This window comes from Cotesia typhae, unplaced genomic scaffold (assembly GCF_013202065.1).
Source record: "Cotesia typhae breed Kobodo isofemale line unplaced genomic scaffold, CoteBio_Ctyphae contig_4, whole genome shotgun sequence".
In the NCBI taxonomy this organism is placed as follows: Eukaryota; Metazoa; Arthropoda; class Insecta; order Hymenoptera; family Braconidae; genus Cotesia; species Cotesia typhae.
Genome location: NW_027423748.1, coordinates 11,137,075 through 11,161,271, shown reverse-complemented (window position 1 = coordinate 11,161,271; position 24,197 = coordinate 11,137,075). Strand labels below are relative to the sequence as shown.

The following is a 24,197-nucleotide window of genomic DNA, read 5'->3' as shown; positions in this document are numbered from 1 at the left end:
TTTTAAACAAAAGTTTGTTAATTTATCAATTATTTCACTCTATTCAACATCCACATCATCGCATATAATATAGGTATATGCACAAGTGGTTGCTTTGTGTATCCGCGAGACAAAACCGTGAATTTTAATAAAGGAAAAAGTTTTACCAGTAGGCGAAATTCAAGAGAAATTTAAACTATCATTCATCTTGTAATTAATACATTAACAAAAAGAGCAGTGAATGCACGTGTTTCATTTTTGATAACAATGTGACCAATATGAGGGAGTGTGTGAGAGTATCATACATGCATGTATATTGATGTGTAGAAGAACAACGCGGCTAGTCGCGAATTCCCGGTTAGGTAGTATGGCAAAAACGGCATGCGGTCGAGGGCGTTAATGCTCACACGCGAACTCGCATGTGTAGTGGCTAGTGGATAGTGGATAGTGGATACTGTACTACGGCCTACAGTTGTGTGTAGTGCGGTTTAGACCGCCGTCGTCGTCGGCTAGCCTGATGGCGAGACTACTCCCGGAAAATGAGCCGAGTAGAGCACAGTATCGATCCTCTTTGTGTTTAGTTCCCTTTTACTTTGTACTTGGATGAGCCGAACACGCTGTTAATCCTACGCCGAATTTTTTAAGACGGTCAGCCGAGACTCCAACTTTATCCCAGTAAAGGGATTTTATATTTATGAAAATTATGTCATATAATAATAATAATAATAATAAGCCTACTTATGCTTTTACCGATACGTTTCTTTCAGTCAGACCCGGATTTTTGCTACGGTCGATTTTTACAGCATCCCATTATTTATAATCCATAAATTTTTATAACATTTTAAGGATCAGGGAATTATCCGAGGAAATTTTTATTTTTAAAAAATGTATAAATAGATTAAAATAAATACATAACATGTAACATGTAATATGTAATATGTAAGAGAAAAGTGAAAAGAGATGAGTTCCTTTGAGAGCTTGTGGACAAGCTGCCGCTTTTAATATTGGATTTTGGTCATAAACACTCATTATAAATTAATGTGAGAGCATCTCATTGCCGAGCTTTGATACTTGCCGCGGGACTAGAGGTTCTAGGTGTTGGGAGTTGCGCTCTACTGAGTATTCTGGGTGTTGGTTGCTGGTGTTCTTTATGTAATGCCTAATAGAAGTACATGCATGCTCAGCTACTGCAGAGACAACATCCTCTGCTCGTGGAGCGCATACAAACCGGAAGAGAAAGAGAGAAAGAGATGTCAGCTGATGGTTGTTCCCCTGAAGGCGTGAAACGTCCAGCACAGAGAGTAAAACATGCCAGCTGGGAATTAGCGAATAATGAGAGAAGGTATTGTGTATGCGTATGACATGTTCTTATGACAATGCTCCCAATTTGCTTAACTTATCGCGTGTCTTTGCAACTTTTTTTAAAAAAGAATGTAATTACATTTTTTTATTATTAAGTTTTAACGAGAGTCAGTATTTTAATATCAATCAATATAAAAGCTCGTGAATTTTTTATCAAAGGAAAAAAAAAAGATTATTTTCAATTGAAGTCTTGATTAATCGAATATTCATGGATGTCTTGTCAAACGCAGCAATAAATATTATTATTATTATTATTATTATTATTATTATTATTATTATTATTATTATTATTATTATTATTATTATCGTCGTCGTTGAAATGATAATGTTAGTTATATTTGTAGTTTTTAAATTTTAAATTAATCAATTTTGTGCTTTGTGATTTTCTACGTTCTGCTGGTCCGGCAAATGCACACACAATACTAAAAGTATCCCTAGGGCAGATTTAATAACACTGTCAAAATTTTTATTGGCCCATAAAATAGCGAGATCGTTGTGTTGGAATGCCTTTTTATGGGGATACAAATAAAAAATGTTTTTTTTTTATCCAACATAAACATTTAATTTTATTTTAAAGCGCGAGATGGAGTTATAAAGATGTAATTAAAAAAATTCTCGGGATTCCAGGTGTCTAATTGCTGTTTTATTTTTATTTAAATATAAATTTTATTAAATTGGACATCTGGGAGTGTATTGTAATTGCAGAGAGACAATCGAGTGGAACAAGAGACAACAATTTTTATAAAACTCTATATTGAGTGATAGTCAGACAAAAACGGATTCTATTCGTCAGGCAATGGCTTTATGTTATATTTTTGTTCTTATTATTTTTGTTATGTTTTAACGTGTACTGACAAGCAAAGAGTGTATGGAGTATAATGCTCCTAATGGGGGTAAGTTGAAGAAGAAATAAAATAGGGACGTGAAAGTCAGTAAAACAAAGCAGTTTACTCTACTCTGTCGACAGTTATAATACCTCTGAGCCGAGAATGCGTCACTCTCTGACTACTTGACAATTAATATTGCTCATTGTGGGGTAGACACAAGTGGGAAAACAACTCAACAAATTTTTAACCACTCGCTGGCGGTAAAGACAATTGATTTTTTTTATTTTTTTACTTTAATTGGCACTCTCCCATCGTTTCTACTTTTTTTCCTTTTTTTCGAGTGATTATAAATATTCAGTGTGCTGTCAGATTGTCTCGCTTCAGAGTTAATTAAATTTTAACAGTGATCACTCCAACAAATTAATTTTCGAGGTTTATCTTTATCTAAGCAATTTTTATGGGGTTTTTTTTTGTTAATTAATTTTTTCCAAAAAATAAAAAGAATTGACAGCGGTGGGATTCGAACCCACGCCCTTTCGGACTGGTGCCTAAAACCAGCGCCTTAGACCGCTCGGCCACGCTGCCTGAAAAATTTTTTTCCCAAATTTGTGATTTAAAGTTTGCAACTTTTTATCAGTATATTTTGCAAAAATACCATCATTGTAATTTTCGGATGGCCGAATTTTCCATCATAATCGTTCTATAGCATCAGAACTGTCGATTTAAACTTTGAAAATTCAATAAAAACGCTGCTCCAAAATATTTTATTTGTTAAAATGATTTGAATTGCCGCGATATTGATTAAAGAATCATTGAAATATTTATCAGGAGCACATGGAAAGTATGTCTGCTTTCAGAGAACACTATCGTTAATGAATAATAAATTTTTTACGCTCGTGTGAACATACTATATGTATTTACCTAATGATAATCTAAACAACAGCTTTTATAGAACATTTGAAAATCTAATATGTAAAACGTAATATTAAATTTTTTTTTTCTATTTATAGCTATGATTTAAATAAGATGTGATATCTCAAAAACTCGGTTTGTCAATTTTGGAGCTTAACATGGAGATTACAAGAAAAATGAGTAGGCATTATTGTGTCCATAAAATAACATAGAATAAATATTTGTCAAGTCTCACAGCCCGAAAAAGAATGTGAAAGGTTGCTCCAGAATCCGTGCAGCTGCATATGTACCGTTAATCATTCATTAGATATATTTAATGTCATACAATATTAATTCACACCCTCTCAGTATACTATTCTAAAATTCATTGAGCATCATCTGCGTTAAATCGCCGGGAGCCTTATGTCGGCATGTCAATAAACACAGTCATGATTATTTCCTTATAAATAGACCACATTCATAAATAATAAAGCGCCCCGAGTTAAAATTATCCATTTTATGTTATGTTGAATTTGTCAAGGCTATGTTAAATCGACTTTTTCATCGATTTGTACCTACATACCCTCAACACAATGGATAGCAAGAAAGTAACACATTTTAGAGGCTTCCTAGCAATGTAAGCTACAAGAAAAACATTTTCTTTGTGGGAATCTTGGATGTGTGCATTAAATTTCTTTGTTCCTCGGAGAGTTGAGATAGCGAGTGTATAAAATGATTGAAAGAAAAAATGGGGAGCCCAACAGTGTATTGTCCTTTCGTGCGCGGAAAACCTCTAGGCGTTTTTATTGCTTTACCTTCTCAACCTCTGATTGTATAACTACCCCACTATATTTATAGCCAGCGACGTTTTTAAACTCATATAATATATTTACAAGATTTGGTTTTGTTTTTTACTTTATTTTCTATTACTTTACAGGTTTTGTTTATATTTTTGAGGGCGAGATTTTTTTTCATTTATGAAACTTGATAATCCTTTGAAATTCGTGGTACAAAAAAATATTTATCACCGTTCCAAATCGAGCGTTTTAATTCGAAATAATTTTCACCGGTTCCGAAAACAATCGCGTTATAAATGGATTAAGTCCTTTTATATTATTAGCAAATTGAATCGAGTGAAACATTTTATTGTACTCCGAAAGACAAAAGAATTCGTATGAAAACTATTCATGAATAGTTTTTATATGTGCTGGAATAACTCAGTACATAATATTTTTACAAGCCCCAAGCTTTAGCTTCTCCGAATGTTTGATTTTGTGACCAAAGTACAAATGTAGCTGATCAATCAAAGCTTGTGACAACGTAAAAATATTTACAAACTTATGACGAGGTCAACACAGCTGAAAAAATGAAATAAACGTGTAGAAAGTAGAGACATAAAAGCGAACAGAATGTTTTCAGTTCATTGGGTGAAAACTGAACAAAAACAATTCTTATTGTGATATTTAGTGTTCAAAGGAATTGTTTTACGGTAATGATTCGAATATGTATTTTGAGTTTATCAGTTTGTTTGGAAAACAAGTGAAAACTCTATTGGTCGGAATAGATTCAATATAAAAAATCTCATTGTTTAAAGTTGTCAATTCCTTTGTTCAGAATTTTTCCCATGTGTGAAACTCGATATACTTTTCAAATATTTCCTATCAGAAATTTTTAACAATATAAAAGTGACAGTTGGATTCATGACATTCGTAACATGATTCGAAAACAGTACTTGGTCAGCACTACCAGAGAGTGTCAATCAAAAGTTTTTTTTGGGTCATTGAATAGATTTTTTTTTTTTTTTTTTTTGTGATATAATATGCCTCTCTCGGTTATTTCATGACACTGCATGCATGTAATATCGTGAAAACAAAATAAATTCATCAGAATCTATGATGGGCAACTGGAAAGCCAATAATCATTATCAGTTTTCAATAGTAAAAAATAAAACTTTCCTTTTTCGAGTATCATTTGATTAAATTTTAATATCGTTGGACACATATTAATCGGAGCTATATCATGTACAAAAAAACGAACCGACTAAATGGACGATGTATGATTTCGTCGGGATTGTCCGACAAGGGCAAAAGCCAGCAGTAAATTGAAAAACTTTATGAATTATTTTATGGGTAACGGTCTGTCGCACCGAAAACGCGCCTACAGTACCGCAGATTGGCTCTGCCCTATCAACTAATGCATACACTGCAAGTTTACTAAATGAATAGCCAAAAAATGTTTTAAAAACTTTTTTGAACATCATATTTGCCCTAATTCTGTGACTAAAGGGTGTGGTAGACTCGATAAGACATATAGGAGGCTTTCTCCTTATTACTTTTGATCAATATACCCGTTACTATTATATTTCCTGACACTCCTTGACTGCAAAAACTAAATCAATTAGCCTCATTTTCCTTTCTTGATTTATTTCTCTTTCTAATTTCAGATGTGACGTATCGCGAGCCAGGAAAGGAGCAATAGTCAGATTACGGAAGTGAAGGAATAAGGTACGTATGTATTTTTATTTCATTTTAGTAAATTTTTTGACGAACAAAATGTGCCAGAAGAAGCCTGTACGTAAGTTACCCCCATGGAATTTCTTTGAATTTTTTTTTTTTTTCGCCGAGGGGGATAAAGTTGAGGGTTGCGTGGATGGTTTAAAAAAGAATTGTGATATCACTTGACGAAACACTTGATTCTGCACAATGAAGTGCTACTGAAAAAAAGCGAATATAATCTCATTGATTGCAGGGATAAAAAAAAAAAAGCAAGGACTCGCATATTATATAATGCATGTTTAATAAAAAATTTATTCTAATAAATTTCAGCAATTCTCTTTTCATTTTCGCCTTTTATCTCCTTTTTTTTCTAATTAGACTGGAAATGTTGGAATAAATTACTGGGACGTGAATGCAGGAGGACTTTTTTCGTCACGAAAAAAGTATTAAAATGGGCAGTCAATGAGACTAGAGTTTACTCAGTTTATTCAGCAAAATGGTAAATTTCTTGTAGCATTTGCGAGTCATTTGCTCAACGATTTCTAATTATGATAATCGTATGAGCATGTAATAGACTTTTTGTTGTACAAGAAAGATTAAATGTCTGACTATATACACTTTCGGCATAATTTTGCCTAATGTCAGTTACTCACTGCACAGTATGTATACAAGAAAATTATTTTCATTTATCAAAAGATATATAGATATATATGAATATACATTTGGGTTAATGATATTTTCTCCCGCGAGACTCGCGTTACGAAAGAGATATTAACGCATCTCTAGAGTTCTGTATTTTCTTTTGTATGTAATTACAGCCGAGTTTGTAATAAAGTGATAAAAATTATGCCAAAGTGAAAACAATTTTCCTACTAAACTAAAAAAAAAGGTCATCAGCGATAAGAGATCTCGTGATTTAGAGCTTCTAAAAAATTAATTCAAAAATCGCAAAGACAAAAAGAGATCACTTGCAGTCACACATTCGTTTCTGGCTCGAATCCAACGTTGAATATATGACGTCTGCACCGACGTAACTGCAGCCCCGGAAAATCTACGAGGATAAGCCACTTGGACCTCCTATTCCGAATTAATGACAACTTAAATAGTAATTTTTCCTCTCAAAATAATAAATGACGTTCATTACTCCCAGTGTCGTTTAAATCTTACGTTACACAATTAAAAGGAATATAATTTACAATATTTTATGCATGCTCAACTGATAAACTTATAAACGAAATTATTTCCACATAAATTATCATTTCTGTTTTCGTGATGACTTGTCGCTATATTATGGTTGTTATGGTAATCACGGATTTAATTAATCCTACAGCTCTAGAAATGTGCTACTCATACACCAAATGTCACCAAGTTTCTCACTCGATTCTAAATAGATCGCATTCACCGGTGAAAAAATTAAAAAAATTCATTTTTAACAAGTTTACGCAGTCTTTTTGCTAAAATTAATTTTGTCTGGCAAAATGTTATCAAGCATTTGAATAAAAACGCTGAATCATAAAATCAAGATGAAGTTGTGGTCGAAAAAAAAAAAAAAAAAAAAAAAAAAAAGAGGAGAGATAAAAGAGAGATAGAGGGATATGATGTTGAATTTAATTAATAATAAACTTTTTGAGTGAAAGGTATAAACGGAAGTGTTATATTAAAGAGATCTTGATTTAAATCTTCGGGTGATATACATACAGCTAGATCTTTATTCAGTTTCTCTGGTGGTGAGAAAAGTAAGATACAGTTTTAACGAATAAAGGCGTTTAATTGCAGAGTAGCAATGGCGAACAAAGTTGGCGAAAGGGCGGAAACTTGTTCCAGCGAGGTTGAAAGCTCTCAGCCGTGCGGACAGACACTTTATCTATCTATATAAGGTAGATGGTTCTATAGGAGGTGACGGAGGTGGCAAAAGTGGTGGTACATCAACTGGAGTGACGAGTAGTGTGCAAGTGCACTGAGTAGTGTAAGAGCTTCGGGCTCCAGCTTTAGCTTTAGCTTTCCCCATGTACTTTCTGTCTCTCTGGTATACTTACCAAGAGATACACTTATACAACTCTGGAAGCTATACGGCTATTACTATGTGTCTTCAGCCTTCGGAAAGGTTAACGGGGGTCAATTTTACGCCGAGCTACGCGATCGTGTGTACTGCTTGACGAACCATATACTCGATATACCTTCCTCATCTTCTATTCCCTTTTTTTCCTCATTTTAGCCCGTATATTTATCTACTGATCATGTCTTTATCTACTCTGATACAATATCGGGATTAATAAGAAATATTTGATGAGACTGGTTTTTTATTTTTCGGAATTACGAACTCGGATTTAAATTTTTTAATCATTAGCTTGGAATAATTAAAATTACTTGATACTTTTGTAGAAAAAAAAATTCCCGTAGTTTAGTAAGTACGATAAATGATTCATTTCAAAATTATGATAAAATATTTAAGTTAAGTATTGAGTAAGTTGAAATCAGTTGAAGCTTTGTATGAAATAAAATGGATAGGACCGACAGAAAATATGATCTAAACTATATCAAAATTTATTTCTCTCTCTCTCTCTCTCTCTTTTTTTTTAGACTATGGTGCTGTCAATTTTTAAATTAATACTCAGTCAGAGTAACTCGAGCTACTTTGAACAGAAGGTAGGTATAAAAAATATCTAGACCAGAAAACTCGATAATTTGATTCGCTTCTCATTGAAATTGACAGGAAAAATCAGGATCGTGTAAAACAGAAAGCAATCACGTATAATAATAATGACTCGAACTTTTTAACGTAAAAATGAAAACTAATGTTTGTTCAGTTTTTAGAGAAACTTTTTTTATTGGCAATTTCCCTACTTTGATTTAATTTAATGTATGTTATTACATAAATCAGATCCTGGGCAATTACTAATTCCATAACTAACTAATCTACAAGTTATTAAGATCAGTGGTCCCAGTGTGCTGTCAACGATACGACTGAAGAATAATTTTTCATTATAAAAGGACATTTTTATTTACGATTTTCCTGGTGCCGCTGTAGCTCTTGAGTTTGCAAATAAATTTCCGCTACATTGAGTATCAGGAGCATTGCGACGCTTTTGTTGCTCTGAACAGTCTTCATTGTTCCCATTGAAAATATGGAAAACCGAAGTACGTTCTTCTCAAGTTTATTTGTCACAACAAATGAAATATTGCTCGAGAATATTTTTTTTATTCCTCCAAGCTAAGCTGATAAAAAAGTAATGAAGCGATGTAAAATGAAATGAAATAAAATAAAATAAAAATAAAATAGAATAAAAAAGTTGAAAGTAAAAAGTAAAAATGTAACTTAAACATTGCTAAAAAGCCTGACGGGTGACTAATCTGATGGCTCTATGTCGTTTTCACTAGATCGCGTGAAACACGCGAGATTTTTCTCGTTGATTGTATACCCACCGTTGTTTATGAATCTCTACCGATAAAATATATCCTATCGAAAATATAAAAACCATGACCTGCTCTTTGTTTCATTTTTCGATAGCGAATAAATTTAAATCCTCGGTAAGCCAAAAAACAAATCAGAGCACAGTCATCAGCAAATATATAATTAAACTCACAATAATAACATTTCGAATGCAATGAAAAAAATAAATAACTAAAACTACACCCACGTCAGCAATTACCGGGTTGTAATTTCGGGTAAAATTTTATAGTGGATGGACTAGACCAATAACTTGACTTTGAAATTAGTGGATTAAGAAAGGTTTGGTATATACTCCAACAACTCCTCCTCGAGGTTGTACGATTAAGTTGGATGGTATATGTCCAAGTAAAGTGTAGTAAATGGTTTTTGGGGTGTCTCGAGTTAATAAAGATGCGTGCTACCGAGACGCGTGTTCCCTCAGGCGTATAGTTCTTCTCTGTTCTATATTCTGTACACCTATACTCTATTCCTAGGGCATGTTTGGAGGTAGTTCAGTCCCTAGTGAAGCCAACCAACACAACAACCATCAGACATCCGAATCCTTGCTTCGTCTATTATTAAACGCGAAACGTTGACTTGGAAACTCGGATCTTTTGTTTTTGCTTCCATTTGCATTTCATTGTCTCGTCTGTTGTTGAATCGAATACTAAAAAATTTTTAAACTTTACGATGAATCCATCTGTAACATGGATATCTCTGGGAAGTATAATTGTGTTTAAAGAAGAGATCGGAATAGAAAATATAATTGATTTTTTGTTGTTGTTCGAACGAAAAGGAAAATTGGAAAAATTGGGTCGAGGCTTTTATATGGTGGTACAAAAAGAATTTTGGTCTGGTCTGGTGCTGGTAGATCGCAGACTGAGTTATCGATAATTGTATTCTCAACTGGATTAAGGGATGAAAGGGACTTGAATCTAGCTGACAAATGGACCCATCAGCATCAGGTATATGTCCCACACTCACGCTCACACTCATATTCAGTAGGGAATAGGATTAAAACAGTAGCTCAACTCAAGCCTACACTCAACCCGTGGACGTTTTGTTTTCACCATCCACCATCACATTTATAAATTGTTCACGGATGTGAGAATAACTCGGTTGGTCATACGTACTAATATCTATATATACAATGTCGCAGCATGAACAAACTTTTGTTGGGGGGTTGCAAACTCGGCGATAGAACTGAGCTCGGTAGTCTCAATCTTAAACTTTCTGGTATAATACTCACTCGATCAAAACCTCGCCAAAGGGATGAAGAATTAATATAATTAACTTTGTTACGATATCGATACTTGACTTTGGTTTTTGAGAAACTTGGCTCAAACTATTACAAGTTGGTCTTACAGTTAAAGTTGTTCTCTCTTTCGTGACCAAGACTCAAAAAGTCTAATTCAAACATTTAATTTTTTATTTTTATGCCCAGAAATGTGACTCCCAACAGGAATTCTCTCAAAAATATAAATATCTGGTGAAACTTACCGCAAGACTATCTTGTTTCTGCTCCACACACTTTGAGAGCCTTCGCGAACACGGAGAGACTGAAATAAATAAAAAAAAAAAAAAAAAAAAAAAAAAAATGAAATATAAATAAATAATAAAAAGAAAAGGAAACGGAAATTTTTTTCGTTAAAGGCAAAACCCGTCAGAGGGTGGAAATTTACGGATGTTCTTCCGCCTCCATTTCGGCTTTACGTGTTCTTCACATCCGACTGGTACTCTCATCTTTAATTCCGACATGAAACCCACATAATTCGACCGCAATAAATAATTATTGAATTTGAATTACAGTTAATCATACGGATTTATTTATTTTATTATTAAAAGGATCTCATTTTATATAAATAAAAGTATATTTATTCTGGATATTGATTTAAAAATAAGGATGAAAAATGAGAGTCACTGGTTTCAAGTAGTATAACTACCTTTTGAAACGATCTCTGGCTTCTACAAGTCACGCAGATAGTCTTTACAGCCAGCGAGCAAAATTACTTTCGACGAATTATTTTCTTATCTTTTTTCTTTTTCGTTATTTAAATTGCTTTTTTATTTTTTTTTCTTTATTATTGTTATTATAAATTATAATTACAAGTATAATAATTAACATTATTATCAAGAGATGGATATATAAACTCATCCGTACAGTTTAATCACTTCTGCATGAAGAGAGAAGTAAAATCAAACAGAGAAAACTAAAGGAAATGTTTATCAAACTTTGACTCGTCTCTAGGGCCTAGACACCTTAATCTAGAAATTAAACTGCACTGCTCAACTTTAAATTTATCATCAACCTTTCGAGCACTACTATTAATAAATTTTCAATAGTTATTAATTAAATTCCAATAGAATGAATAAAACTAGGCTAGTGTGTTTCGCTATTGAGTTATTATTGAGTGAATTAATTATCAAAGACATTTAGTGCCCAAAGCAGCGAGGGTACTATCAGTAGCCAATATATTGACTTGCACTTTAATCGGTGGAAAACACAATTCAATAATGCATATACGGAGTTACTGTACAAAGGCATATAAGGAACTGCACGGACTAGATGATATGTTCTTCGGTTATCGATTTCCTCCACTTCTACTGTAACCAATATGTTGTTGTGTGTAAATTTTATTGACGTAAAGTGAACCTTTATGTGGTATGGACGTTTTTTTTTTTTTTTTTTTTTCTTTTTTCATTTTTATTTATACCATATTAAATTTTAGTACAAGCTTCGCTCAAATGTAATAAAATATCCATTTACCAGTTATTATTGGCAAAGCAATTACGATATTACATCATACATGAATAACCCGAGTTGTAGAGGTTTTATATTTCACTTTTTGAATCATAGAAACGGCTAGGTAGAAGATTTATATTATCAAATGAAAAATATTCAGTTATTTGAAGAGTTTCTGACTAAAATATTATGGTTTGTAAAATAATTTATATTCAAGTTATATTGAGTGTGAATTTTACTTTACAAACAATAAAATCGTTCAAACAAAAAATTAAAGACGGAATTTACTTGAAAGAAACACTAAAAAGTAAAGCACAAAAAATAAGAGAAACATGACAATCTGTTGATCTTGGTGTTACTTTAGTCATTTTCTCAATTTAACTTTTTTAAATTCTTGGGGTGTTTTTTTTTATCAGGCGATTTCTTTCTTTCCGGAGGATTAGAAAGGGGCTGGAGCGGCATTCAAGCACACTTAATCCTCAAAGAGTTTTCTGGACAAGAGACTTTATAAAGAGACAACTTTAATCGCTTGTGTGGACTGCAGAGAATAGTAACAGTAGCAGTAATAGTAATAGTACATAATAACTGAACGTAGCAGTAAAGTTGACAATAATGACAAGCGGACAAGAGAGACTGATGCGCTTATACACTGTGTAATTTAGTAGCGAATAATGTTCAGCGTGTTTTGTCGACACGTTACTCCTTTCTTTGCATAGCAAACAAACGCTCCAATAAATTGCATAAATTGCACGTGTTGTATTTCTTTCGAAATAAATTGCATCCTGAAACAATATGAACGAATATAATCACACATACGTCCTTGCTGGTAATTATTGACGCGATTCTCCAGCTTTAGCTTTAACTCGAGAGTACACAGTCGATATATCAATAGAATGTTATGAGGATAGAATATACACACTCACACATGTAGACATCTGTATCTACAGATACATCTATCTATGTATGAATCCACGTGTATATTCAGTAATAGTTAATTTGCTTGCGGTATACCGCCGGTTTTCGATATTCTGATTAGCTATGCAAGACCAATTCCAGTCGCCAATAATCCAGCTACTGTGAATTGATTTTGATTGATTGAACAATTATTTAACTGTAATTTATTCTATAACTAATAATTGGTTCATTATTTATTGATTTGTTTATTTATGTTTTTTTTTTTTTTTTTTTTAATTACAGGTGCTCTTTCTGGAGCTAGTTACAGATGAGTAAGTGGACATGAAGCGGCCGTCCAAATGGTCGCCGTTACGGATTCTAATTTTCATTTTTCTCAAATGTGGTAAGATTCTACTTGTTTATTACAAAATTCTTCTTCATCTTTTTATTATTATTAACTCATGAATTAAGTGACAAATGGGTGTAATTTGCAAGAAGCACGTTTACACTTTCATGGATAGTAAAAATAGTCTTTAGTCTCTAGACTAGATGAAAATCTAATATCATGACATAAAAAAATTTATACGCTATCTCCACGACAATTGAGTAAATTTTTTTTCTCACTTTAATTTAACTGGATCCCGTATTTCACTGTGTTACATTAAAATTGAATGTTTGTAACACAAATAATAAATGTATTAATAAAAATCATTATTAACTGGAGTGGATTTACACAATTGTATACTTTTGACAACAAACAAAATTTAATAAAGCTCATAATCGTTAGCCTGTGATGTTTGTACACAAATTTACTCGGTGAATTTAGTTTGTCAGAAAAGAATAAAAATTTTCTTGGTAATCAGAAATAAGTGAATTACCAAGTCCTTACCCCCTTTCACCGAGTGACTTCACCAGTTGAGTTTTAAACTTTATTTTTTAATGTTTATATTGTTATATATGTATAAATATAGTGGAGAGCAGTGGGAATGCATGCAACAAAGGAAACAAAGCAAAAAGTTTTAACGACTTTAAGGAACGCGAGTAACTTCTGTTCGTTCTTCTTTTTTGGTTGTAAAATCTCTTTAGAACTATGGATAAGATGAAAAGAAAATATATACAGATATAGGATTGTATTTATGAAAAAGGTTAAAATTGTTGGAGAAAGCTTGAGAAAAGTATTGCTGTGAAGTTAAGTTCAGGAGCAGTAGCAGCAGGTGTGAATTGACTTCCGCTTTCTTACTGTTTTAACGTCCTACAATAACACTTGACCTCCTTTGTTGCAATTTATAATACATTTGGTAGATAAGGGTGAAAAATATGGTTTGAATTTAGAATTTATCTAGCTGGGAGAATAAATAAGCGGTTGATTGTTGACCTCAGTGAGGGCTTAGCCGCCTTAAAAGTTGACTGCTCTTGTGTGATGGAAGATGATGAGAATAAGTAAAGAGAGCATGGATAGAAAAAAGGGAGCGCTGAGATGATACTTCAACGCTCAAAATAAGAGGGAAAAAATAGAAGCGGTTGAGTAGAACAGCCTATTGTGTTTTATACTTTCAGAGTGTACTTAAAAGATACAACTCTCGGGAATTCCGCAAGCTTAAAGCGACTCTCGCGTTTTTTTTTAATAATTCTTCGTTAAGTGCCAAACTGTATTGTAAAAGTAGAACAAAGTACATACGGGAATGTAGACGTTAAAAATCACAGTTAACATTTTTTTATTTCGCTCTTTCGAGTTTACGGATTCGCATTGATTTTTTTTTGTCTGGTATCGAGTTAGAAACAATATTGGTATCGGTAAAATATTGAAAATACACAATACTTATTTCTTATTTCCATTCTATATTTCAAATATTTATGTTAATTTTATTTCTATGCAAATAGGCGTGCTAAAAAAATATAATATTTGCTTTTAATGATAAGAAAGATTAGTTTTAGCACTACATATTTCTACCATTGCGATATAAAGAAAAAAAAAAATAATAATTTCCCACTGCTTCTCTAGTACGCTGTGTAATCTCCCGCGAGACGAAGATTCCTCCGGAAATGTATATGATTTATAAATGTGTATCATATATTTCAAAGAAGAAGAAATATATGTTTAATAGTCTCAAAAATATTTAACTTTAAATTTAAGAGTAAAAAATCTATAGCAGTTATTTGATAATAAAGCTATTACCTTCAGTATCTATTGGATCCTAGCAATAATGTAAGTAAAAGCAAGAAAGTAAATACTGAACTGAGGATTTTTGAGTCAGCCTAGAATTCAAGAGGACAAGTTTTCCAAGGCTTGAGCAAAAGGAAAAGGTTCAGGTACCGGAAACTAGTGGAGTTCGTCGTACTCGAGTGGATCCTTGATCGAGTGAAAAAGTATTCCGACTGATGCCAAGCTGTACAGACAAGATGAGAAGAGAAAATGTGTGGTGACTAGCGTAGAACCCGAGATGAGACGAATAGACGAATGTCGTACGGAAGAGTGTTGTCGTAAAATTGTATCCCTCGAAGCAACCTCCGAATGATCGATGTCTCATTTTAAACCTTTCCTACCATACCTTTCTTCTTCTTTTTATTTTTCTTATTCTATTTATTTCTTTCCATTCCTAGCCGATCTGTTCGACGTCCAGATCTGAAATATTTTTCCATTCACCAGCTACCGTACTAGAAATTGTCGTAGTATAGATATGCACTTGCATCCGAATATACAGTATGTATAAAATGTATAAAAGGTTGTCGAGCGTCACGTTCACACGTGTCGGGTACGTGCATATCATATACTCAGTCACGCGATAAAAAAATCCAACTATATTATCGTGAATGCATAATAAACTCATCTTTATTATCATAGTAGGAAGTTTAATAAAATCAAATTGCATAATATTATATTATAAATTATAAGTCTTGTGTATAAAATAACATTTCATGGTTCGACACTGTCAATTGTTATTTTGTCGTGGCATGTGTCATACACACGTTCGGTATCTTCGGTGAAAGAGTCTCAAGCGTCACTCATATCAACCAAGTACACTCCTCTTCATCCCTCTAACTATTCATGCATAATAAACATGCATATCCATCATTTAAATTACATACATATTATGGTGTTCAATATCATCACTTGTACTAAAGCACGTTTAATACTCTCGCGTGGCCTTTTATTTTCATCGGTAAAGGTAGAGACAGAGAAAGAGGAAGAGGAAGAGACCGACAACCTGACATAGACATACTAACATCCCCACAAGTCAACAATTAATTCAACTGATGAGATATCCGTTGGATGTGAACAGAGAGAGAACGAAACTAGCTCTCGAGTGCATTCAAATGAGCATTATACACAGACTATGCTTCTATCAGCTTTAACTTTAGATGTTTGTCAATTGTCATTTATTAATTGTCATGCACCTGATATCACTAGGCAGTACGGTGATACGCTGAAGGAATTTGTTATTTATAAATTAATTATCGAGTAGAGTTAAATCGCTAATTGGATTTATAGAAGGGGTGTAAATGTCAGAGGTGTTGGAATTTATTTTAAAAAATTTTAATTAGTCAACGGTGTAGATTTCTTTACTCTCGATTTAAGTGTCTATTCTGTTTTCTCGTGTTATATTATACGCGACGTGACTTTTAAAGGTTTCGGTTATTAGTAAGCTAAGACCGGGATTAAAAATGGCTTCCTTCGCAATGTTGACTTTTGTTTTATTCATTAAAGATCCGTCGATGATTACTAACTGACATTCGATTCTATTTAATTCCTTTCCTAGGCTGTACATATTGATTGTACCTATATTATTTATTTAATACCATAAAGGGTAATGGCTAGTCAAACACTATCAGATACAGATACAGAGGTCTGATGATATTATTGAATGCATTACCGGGATGATCGCAATATCTTCTTGAGTCCTCTAGTCTAGTGATCTGAGTTGAGAGATAACGAGCTTATTTGCTGGATTACCGGTTCATTGATCATTGATTTTGGTGTAAGCTCGACCGCGAGATCAATATTACCTCTTGGCTTATAGCTCGGTATCGTTTACTGCCACAGAAGCCCACAGATTATCAACACATCACCCTTTATCCTTTTAAACAATTAATTTTATTAATCCGAGTGTATCTCTCTATTCGTAAACCCTCCAGAGATATTATTTGTTCCATCAGATACGTACTTTTCTCCTTTTTATTAAATTATCCAGAGAAAAAACACCAGAGTCACGCAACATCTCACATCAATCCGTCATATTTCATTATAAATTTCCCACACACATATTTGTTGCTCCGCTCCGTTCATTGTTTTTTTTTTTTTTTTTCAACCCTCAATGGAATCGATTGCTCACGTAAAACTTGATTTTCAAATCCGACATATCACTCAATATATTCCAACTTTCACGCATGAAAAAATGCTGTTATAAATACGATATTTTTTTTTTTTTTTTTTTTTTTTAAATATTTTTATCATTATTTATCAAACGAAGCTTAAAAAGATGTTCATTAAAAAAAAATTTCAAGATTAAGATTTTTTATTTGATCCCCCATGTCTCGTTTTATTTACGAGCCAATGTTACATTTTACGACACCTCGTTTCGTCCGAAAGACCTTTTCTCTTCAGTAGCAGACTCGTCCATACATATACGAGCGTGTTATACTACTCTGGAGACTACCGTGGAGTCTGAGACATTTTCTCTAGCAATTTGCACCTCGCCCTCGGTATAACATGATAAAAATAGAGATGAGGAATACATACAGACAGAGTTGGATTCAGAAGCTCTCAAACTCAGAGTTATTGTATGGTGTAGTACAGCATCACTACCGCTACCACCGCAGCCTCAGATGTTCTCTTATTTTATTCTTAAAGCTTAGATCAATTGAAGCTCCACGAGCTCACGAGAATACCAGCTCAGATAGTAGAAATACCGTACCAGAGTTACTGCATCTTTCAAAGCAATACCCCGGGGGTAAACGTCTTGACCGTTGTATTAAGCTGCTCAGAAAATACGATCGATACTCTAGTTCGTTGCGGTTTGTTTGTTTTCTCACTATCACTATAACAGACAAAGTAAAGCCTGTTTCTGTTTCTAGTTCAGTTTTTTCCCCAAAGCAATTACAAGACTGTCATTGTTAATCAATTCGTATGAACACATGTTGATAAATTTACCCCTCTGCTGATATAAGGATTTTTTTCAATGTTTAATAAATAATTATCAGCAATATCAATTAATAAATTCCTGCAATATCAGAGTATTCATATATTATGGAAACATCAAAGTATATTAATATGTAGATGCATTGTTTAAGTAATTGATTAATCGTTAGAGATGAGCAAAGAGATTGGATTCCTATTGGGATTCCGAGAGCATTGGTGATGTCTCAACATTGGAGTATTACCATTTGGGCCATGTCATGTTACATTGAATGATCATTGTTCTGGTACTCCTCAGGACTCAGCTTACCGTGTCCCAACGTAGCACTTGCCTGGCATAGTGGCATATCCTCATGATAGATAACATAGTGGTGCTTTGGCGACCTATAGCTGGCTTTCAGTGACCTTTACATGCAAACACTACTCATTTATATTGCTACACCTACACAGCGAGGTGTTCGGTGTGCGTTGACTATCTTGCTTGAGTTGAGCTGCTTCCAACTCAGTTTATGGCGTAATCGCACTTACTCTCGCCATCATACAACCATCACCCATCACCCGTCAATTCTCCTGTACATTCTATGTCTGTATATACGCATCCAGGAATGAACATTTATCGCGTTTGCCCGGGTGACGCGTTCATCGATTGGTCAAACATGCAATTATCTTTCGTTTGCTCTTTTTTATTGCTCAATATTATATATAGTGAACTATTTTTGTTTTTATTAAACGTTTTCTGGCTGTGAAGCAAGGATAGTGAAGCAAGCGCGGGTGCTTTGATGGTTAAATAAAATCGTTGAAGATTGCTTACCTTTTCGGATTATCTACAGAGCCAGCAAACTCGAGAGCTCCCAGAGAGAAAATTCAAGTTTAATGGAGATTACCGAGTTGTAATTTATAGCGAATTTTTTTCCATTTATTTTTGTCCGGTTTATCGAGGTCAAAATTGATAGCTTTGTAATTTTGTTTCGCAAGCTGCCGGTAATTCTTATACACCCGTGGAGTAACATGCTGATGATGCAGTGGTACAACCAGGAATCCGCTTATTTTATCGTTTTGTTTTCGAGTACACCCACCAGTTGCTTTTTTCATACTCGCCAATTTAAACTCTATTTATCGAGGTATATTGGAATTTTTTTACGCGGTAAACTGCTTTTCTATCGAACACCACATCTGTTGATTTTTTCATTTAAATTATTTAAAAACAGTAATTTTATTTAAATATAAATTAAAATTTTCAGGCACAATGGAACCAATATTGGCGATGGAAGACACCTTTTTTTCTCGACTAGTTGTCGCGGCGTCTCACACAGCCCTGTCAGGAGATCTAGCAGTTCTAATTATAAATTTATCAGCTTTGGACCACATGAAAACCACGACGAGCACCACAACTCAAATACCGGAAATTTCAACGGTTGGGAAGACAACTGCGCGAACAAGGACGAAAATTACTACGACAACGACTACAGAGGAGGCTGATATTGTTATGGAACAAGAAGAGGAAGACGATAATGATGATTATGATTCTTGGCAACCGCAACCCGAATATGATCCTTTTGTTTTACGGTAATTCAATTTAATTATAATTACAAACTTAAATAATATATTCTATTCAAACTTCTATGTTATTATTTATATTAACAATATTTAGCGATGATATTATTTCGGTATTATTGTACACAAAGTGAACATTTAACATAAACACATAAATCGAAAGATAATAATTATTTGTTCATGTTTAGCACAGTTGATTGATTTTTCAATTAAAAATATTAATTAAACAAATTATTTAATTACTGCAGTGTTATGCGTTTGGACGGATTTTCATCAGAATTAATTGGCGAAGTACCGATCGAGACTTCTACATCAGTTGCTAATATTACACTCTCGATTCCGTGCGGGTTTTTTTCAAGGGGTGGTGCATACTCATTGCAATTACAGCGTAAATCAGTTCCAGCTAGCGAGAAATTTATGGATACCAATGGCGTCCAGGTACTTTTTTTTCATTCACACCTGTTCTGTATTTTTCTATAAATCATTGACAATTTTAATTTTTAATGATTAAAGATGAGAACAACATTGGACGTGAGATGGCCAACACCCTCGCTAACTCTAGAACCCCAGCATTTTAACACCTATCCAGATCAGCCAGTTCTCGCGACATTAGAGTACACAGGAATATCATGTGCACCCGCAAAAGGAATTCCCGAAGACACGTATTCGCTCCAACTTGTCTACTGCGGTGCTAGCGTACTGTCATGCGATCCGCGAAATAAAACCAACATTCAGGTATAATATAATTATAATTATAATAGAATATTACTTTACTCAATGAAAACTTGAACAAATACTTACTTCAAGTTTAATTCAACTTTCTTGAAATTACTCAGATTAATATACATTAATTAATATTCTAATCCGGTTTACTTAACAAACTGACCAACGAAAATTACCAGACTGAAATGAGGAATTCAAAGGAAACTTTTTGTGTACGAAATTGAGCTACAGAAATTAAAAATAAGATAAATTTAGACAGACAGTGTGATTATAAAACATAAATGAAATACAAATGATTGTGAATTTATTTAACAGATGCTTTACTCTGAAGAAATAGTAGGATTTCCATCGCAAAAAATCCTGAAGCTCCGGTGCGAGTTTTTCGGGCTCGCTGGACACTACGCTTTGAGACTAAAACCGTCTGACGTTAATTCAACAGCACCAACTACCAGTGCATACATTAAAGTTTGTTTGTTAATTTTATTTATCTTATTTGAAACTTTAGCAATTCTCAGTACAATTTAAATTCCAATATATTTTATTTATATTGGTCTCATTCAGAAGTACGTCGACATTTATCCAATTTAAATTGTTTACAGGTGGAAATTTCGAATCAGTATGTATTCAATGTCCACGCTCGTTCAGTTTACCCGTGTGACGGAAACTCTGGAGGTCTGTCGGTCCTCTTTGAGTACCCGTCTTGTCGTCTACAAGACGATCGAGTTCGCGTTTACGGGCGTCTAAGAGCCGATGTCGCATCACTCGCACCACCCTCAACTTTGCATTACGTTGCTGAATTAAAAGCACCGCCTGGGAAACATACTCTCACCTTTGACTGTGAAATATTTACCGAAAAATTCGTCGAGTATTGCTTCGTATACGTCAGTCAAGCTATCAACGGCGCAATGGCTGAAGTTAGAGTCGATTGCATTCCCACGTTTCCCATTCAAGGTAAATTGCTTCCAGTTTGCTACTCTCTTTACAGACTTTTTTAATTGCAAATCTTTTTCTTCCTCACTTTTATATAAACTTATAATTTTTAGAAAAATAAAAGAATGCTTTAACAATTTATCGATTCACCTGCTCTGTAATATAAATTTAATCGCCGGATTAAAAAATAATTTTGTGAGCAAAATTGAAATCAATCTTGGGATTTAAAATTAATGTTTGGAAATCAATCATCTTTCCCTAAAAAAAAAAAAAAAAAAAAAAATAATGATTTAAAATTCAGAACCTATTAAATCTTATTTGAATTATCTCAGAAAAAAATTGACACGGGTAATCAGAGTTTCCCTCTCTTTATTAATCATCAGTAAGTTTCATTAAACGCGAAATACGAGAAGAAAGTAAAGTGATAGATAAATACATATATAACAATACGCAAGTCACTGCTTAACGTCACTTCGATAAATAATTTCAAAAAAGTAAAGAAACAAATAAATTTAAGCATAAACCAAGAAAGAAAGACTATGAAATAACAACCTAGTCATTAATATACAAGAGTACTTTATAAAATATTCATTATTTTTGTCTCGAGGTTATATCTTATTATAATACAGCTTTTTATTTTTTATTAGTCATTTAGTTTAAAAGTTTAATCGCAACTCGACTCTCTATTGTACTACTACCATCATTATTATTATTATTATTATTATTATTATTTCTCACGGTACATTCTTTAATATTGAGTTGATCCAAGTTTAATATACATCCCGTTGCGCCTTACAGACTATATACACTTTTATATAGACTAGAGTAGTGAGTGAGATTGTGATAATAACTTCCGATGTAACAGCGATTGCCTATCGAACTTTTGGCATTTATCTTGAGCCAAGATCGTTGACCTAAAATTTATCAGAAAGGTCTGAGCTACTTCATCTTGATTTCGGTATTCTGGAAGTCCATGTATAATATAATAGACTTCAGTCCTTAATGAGAGACTTAATTATAGCCCGAGAGCCAAGACCTTGGTATTACTTTCGTTGTCGATTAAATTTGACACTTTTCATTGAATAATGGTCTAAGGTCTAGCTGAATTTATATACTGTGTGTCTTCATTATCTCGGTGTAATTAATTATACACCATACAGTAATTTATTATTATTGTAGTAAATAAATTAAAATTATTTTGTTACAGTAATTATAATTGATAAATAATGAGAATGAGCAATTATTGTAATAATGATCCGAGAGGCGATGATAATGTCGGAAAATAAATAAAATATTACTGTTGATATCACACGGATGTAATAACGCGTTACCATTTATGATCGTGAATACATTATATATCTATTCTGACAATTTAGACCCACAGGTTCCGAATAGCCGAGTATAAATGGAAATAATATTTCATCAGGTATGTCTACCACATACATTAATATATACATACGTGGACTACACCACAGACTATATATCGTGAGTTTATGTGCGAGGTATGATGATCGTAGAGCTGTGAGAGAACCACTCAGAGTTCTATAAATTTCGTTTTGCGGGAGTCGAATTTAAACGACAAAATTTTACAGCGATATATCGCAGTACATCCGTTTTCACGACTGAAAATGTCGACTAAATATGTGCGCGTGATATCTAGGTACGTTTATATTATACATTATGTAAAGAGTAGGCTGATTGTGAGTTTAAACTTGAGAAACAGAAAGGAAAAATAATTTTATTATTTCACTCCATTTAGAGGTGACGCTTTCTAGGTATTTAAGCTCTGTCGGCTGCTCTTTCAGCCTCGGATTCGGCCAGTTAGACAGGTTAATTAATTTCCTGGGAAAGTACTTATGGAAGTTTAAATTGTAATACTTTGGCATTAAAAATAATTCTAATTGCCGTGAGCGTTGAATATTTAATTACCAATTTGTTATTTATATTGTTTTAGTTAAAAAAGTTCTTGATACATCTATAATATGTGTAATTTGTATTGATGGGTATAAGACGCGAAGGATAATTGACCGAGAAAAGTTTAGTAGTCAATAGTTACGCGTCAGTTCGATCACTTGTTCTGTTTTACTGGCATAACTACGTAAAATCCCACAGGCGAACGCTAATGGAATTATTTCAATTTGCATATAAACTGAGTATAGCGACGAGTTGAGCGAATTTCACTCCCTTCGCTCACCTAAACGACCGAGATGACATCCTAGATAAACTATTTTTTATTTTATTCCATTTTTTTATTTACCTATCATCATCATGATATTTTTTTTTTCTTCATAATCATTCCGCTAGAGGGTACAGCAAAACATTTTACTGAAATACATTTTACGCTACTCTCGATGCTAAGTATTTTAAAACTCCTCGTAAAGTTACTAAAAGCTCATTCTTTATGTTATATGAAAAATTTACATGTTAAACTGCAGCAAAAATATTAAAATTGATTTTTTCATTTGTGACAATAAATTGCAGTAGTGAATTTTTAATCACAAAAAGAAAGACAATAAAAAATTATGTAATAATACATTAATCGAATGACTGACTCAGTGTATATAATAGACATAGAAATAAAGAAAAGACAGACGAAAAAAGTAACTTTAAGTATAAAAAGTGGAAAAAAAGAAACTGGAGCTCGTATCGTGGCTCAGTGGCTTGAGAAAGCTCTATGCAGTATCTACTAACGCTTTAAGATCCTTTTTATAAAGCATGTTTCATTCATTGGAAAACGATCTTGCAAGTCCATTTCAACGTTCATCAAGTTAAAGGACGTACGGATCGACGAATGTATATATAAAGTCTCATATATAAGTTTTTAACATCGACCTACATCCATCCCGTCCATAGCTAGACTGAAAGAAGCTAAGACTGATATCCAAGAGTAGTGCATCACCGAGCTTTAATATGTTATATATGTATTTCTATACCTGTTACCATTGGCTTGGCTGCTTATTATTGGAGATTACCGGTGCGAGTGGTTCGCCAAAGGGGAGGATTCGTGTGGATGCGCTGGTAATAACACGGAGTTTCAATCGTCATGAGATTATCCCTCAACTCTGTGAGTAAATCTCATTAGAAAGCAAAGTCCCTATCGAGTTCTAGCTCAGGATGTTCGGTTATTCCCTTACCTTTGAGTTATAATAAGAGAGAAACTAACAATAATGATAATAATAATAATCATTAATTATCAAGCTTTACGGCTTAAATCGCTTCTATAGTTAATATTATA

At 33.4% G+C, this 24,197-nt stretch overlaps 1 protein-coding gene, 1 long non-coding RNA gene and 1 other non-coding gene across 5 annotated transcripts in view; 1 reads left to right on the top strand and 2 right to left on the bottom strand.

The window, feature by feature from the left end:
- The window catches only part of LOC141527694 (uncharacterized), an 82,770-nt gene that overhangs the window by 51,077 nt on the left and 7,496 nt on the right, over positions 1 to 24,197 (bottom strand). Inside the window, exon 2 of the long non-coding RNA XR_012479227.1 lies at positions 10,485 to 10,543. This is a non-coding gene — a long non-coding RNA (uncharacterized LOC141527694). The remainder of the gene's footprint in view (positions 1 to 10,484; positions 10,544 to 24,197) is intronic.
- Positions 1 to 24,197, top strand: part of Gogo (thrombospondin-1 like protein golden goal) — a 41,708-nt gene that overhangs the window by 11,803 nt on the left and 5,708 nt on the right. For all 3 annotated transcript variants that reach the window (XM_074243270.1, XM_074243271.1, XM_074243269.1), the window contains exons 2-8: positions 5,503 to 5,563; positions 12,925 to 13,024; positions 18,997 to 19,321; positions 19,558 to 19,747; positions 19,823 to 20,044; positions 20,348 to 20,497; positions 20,632 to 20,983. In XM_074243270.1, coding sequence (XP_074099371.1) covers positions 12,964 to 13,024; positions 18,997 to 19,321; positions 19,558 to 19,747; positions 19,823 to 20,044; positions 20,348 to 20,497; positions 20,632 to 20,983 — 1,300 coding nt within the window. In that variant the 5' untranslated portion in view covers positions 5,503 to 5,563; positions 12,925 to 12,963. The remainder of the gene's footprint in view (positions 1 to 5,502; positions 5,564 to 12,924; positions 13,025 to 18,996; positions 19,322 to 19,557; positions 19,748 to 19,822; positions 20,045 to 20,347; positions 20,498 to 20,631; positions 20,984 to 24,197) is intronic.
- Positions 2,674 to 2,753, bottom strand: Trnal-uag (transfer RNA leucine (anticodon UAG)). Its single transcript has one exon. It is a non-coding gene; the product is annotated as a tRNA-Leu (tRNA).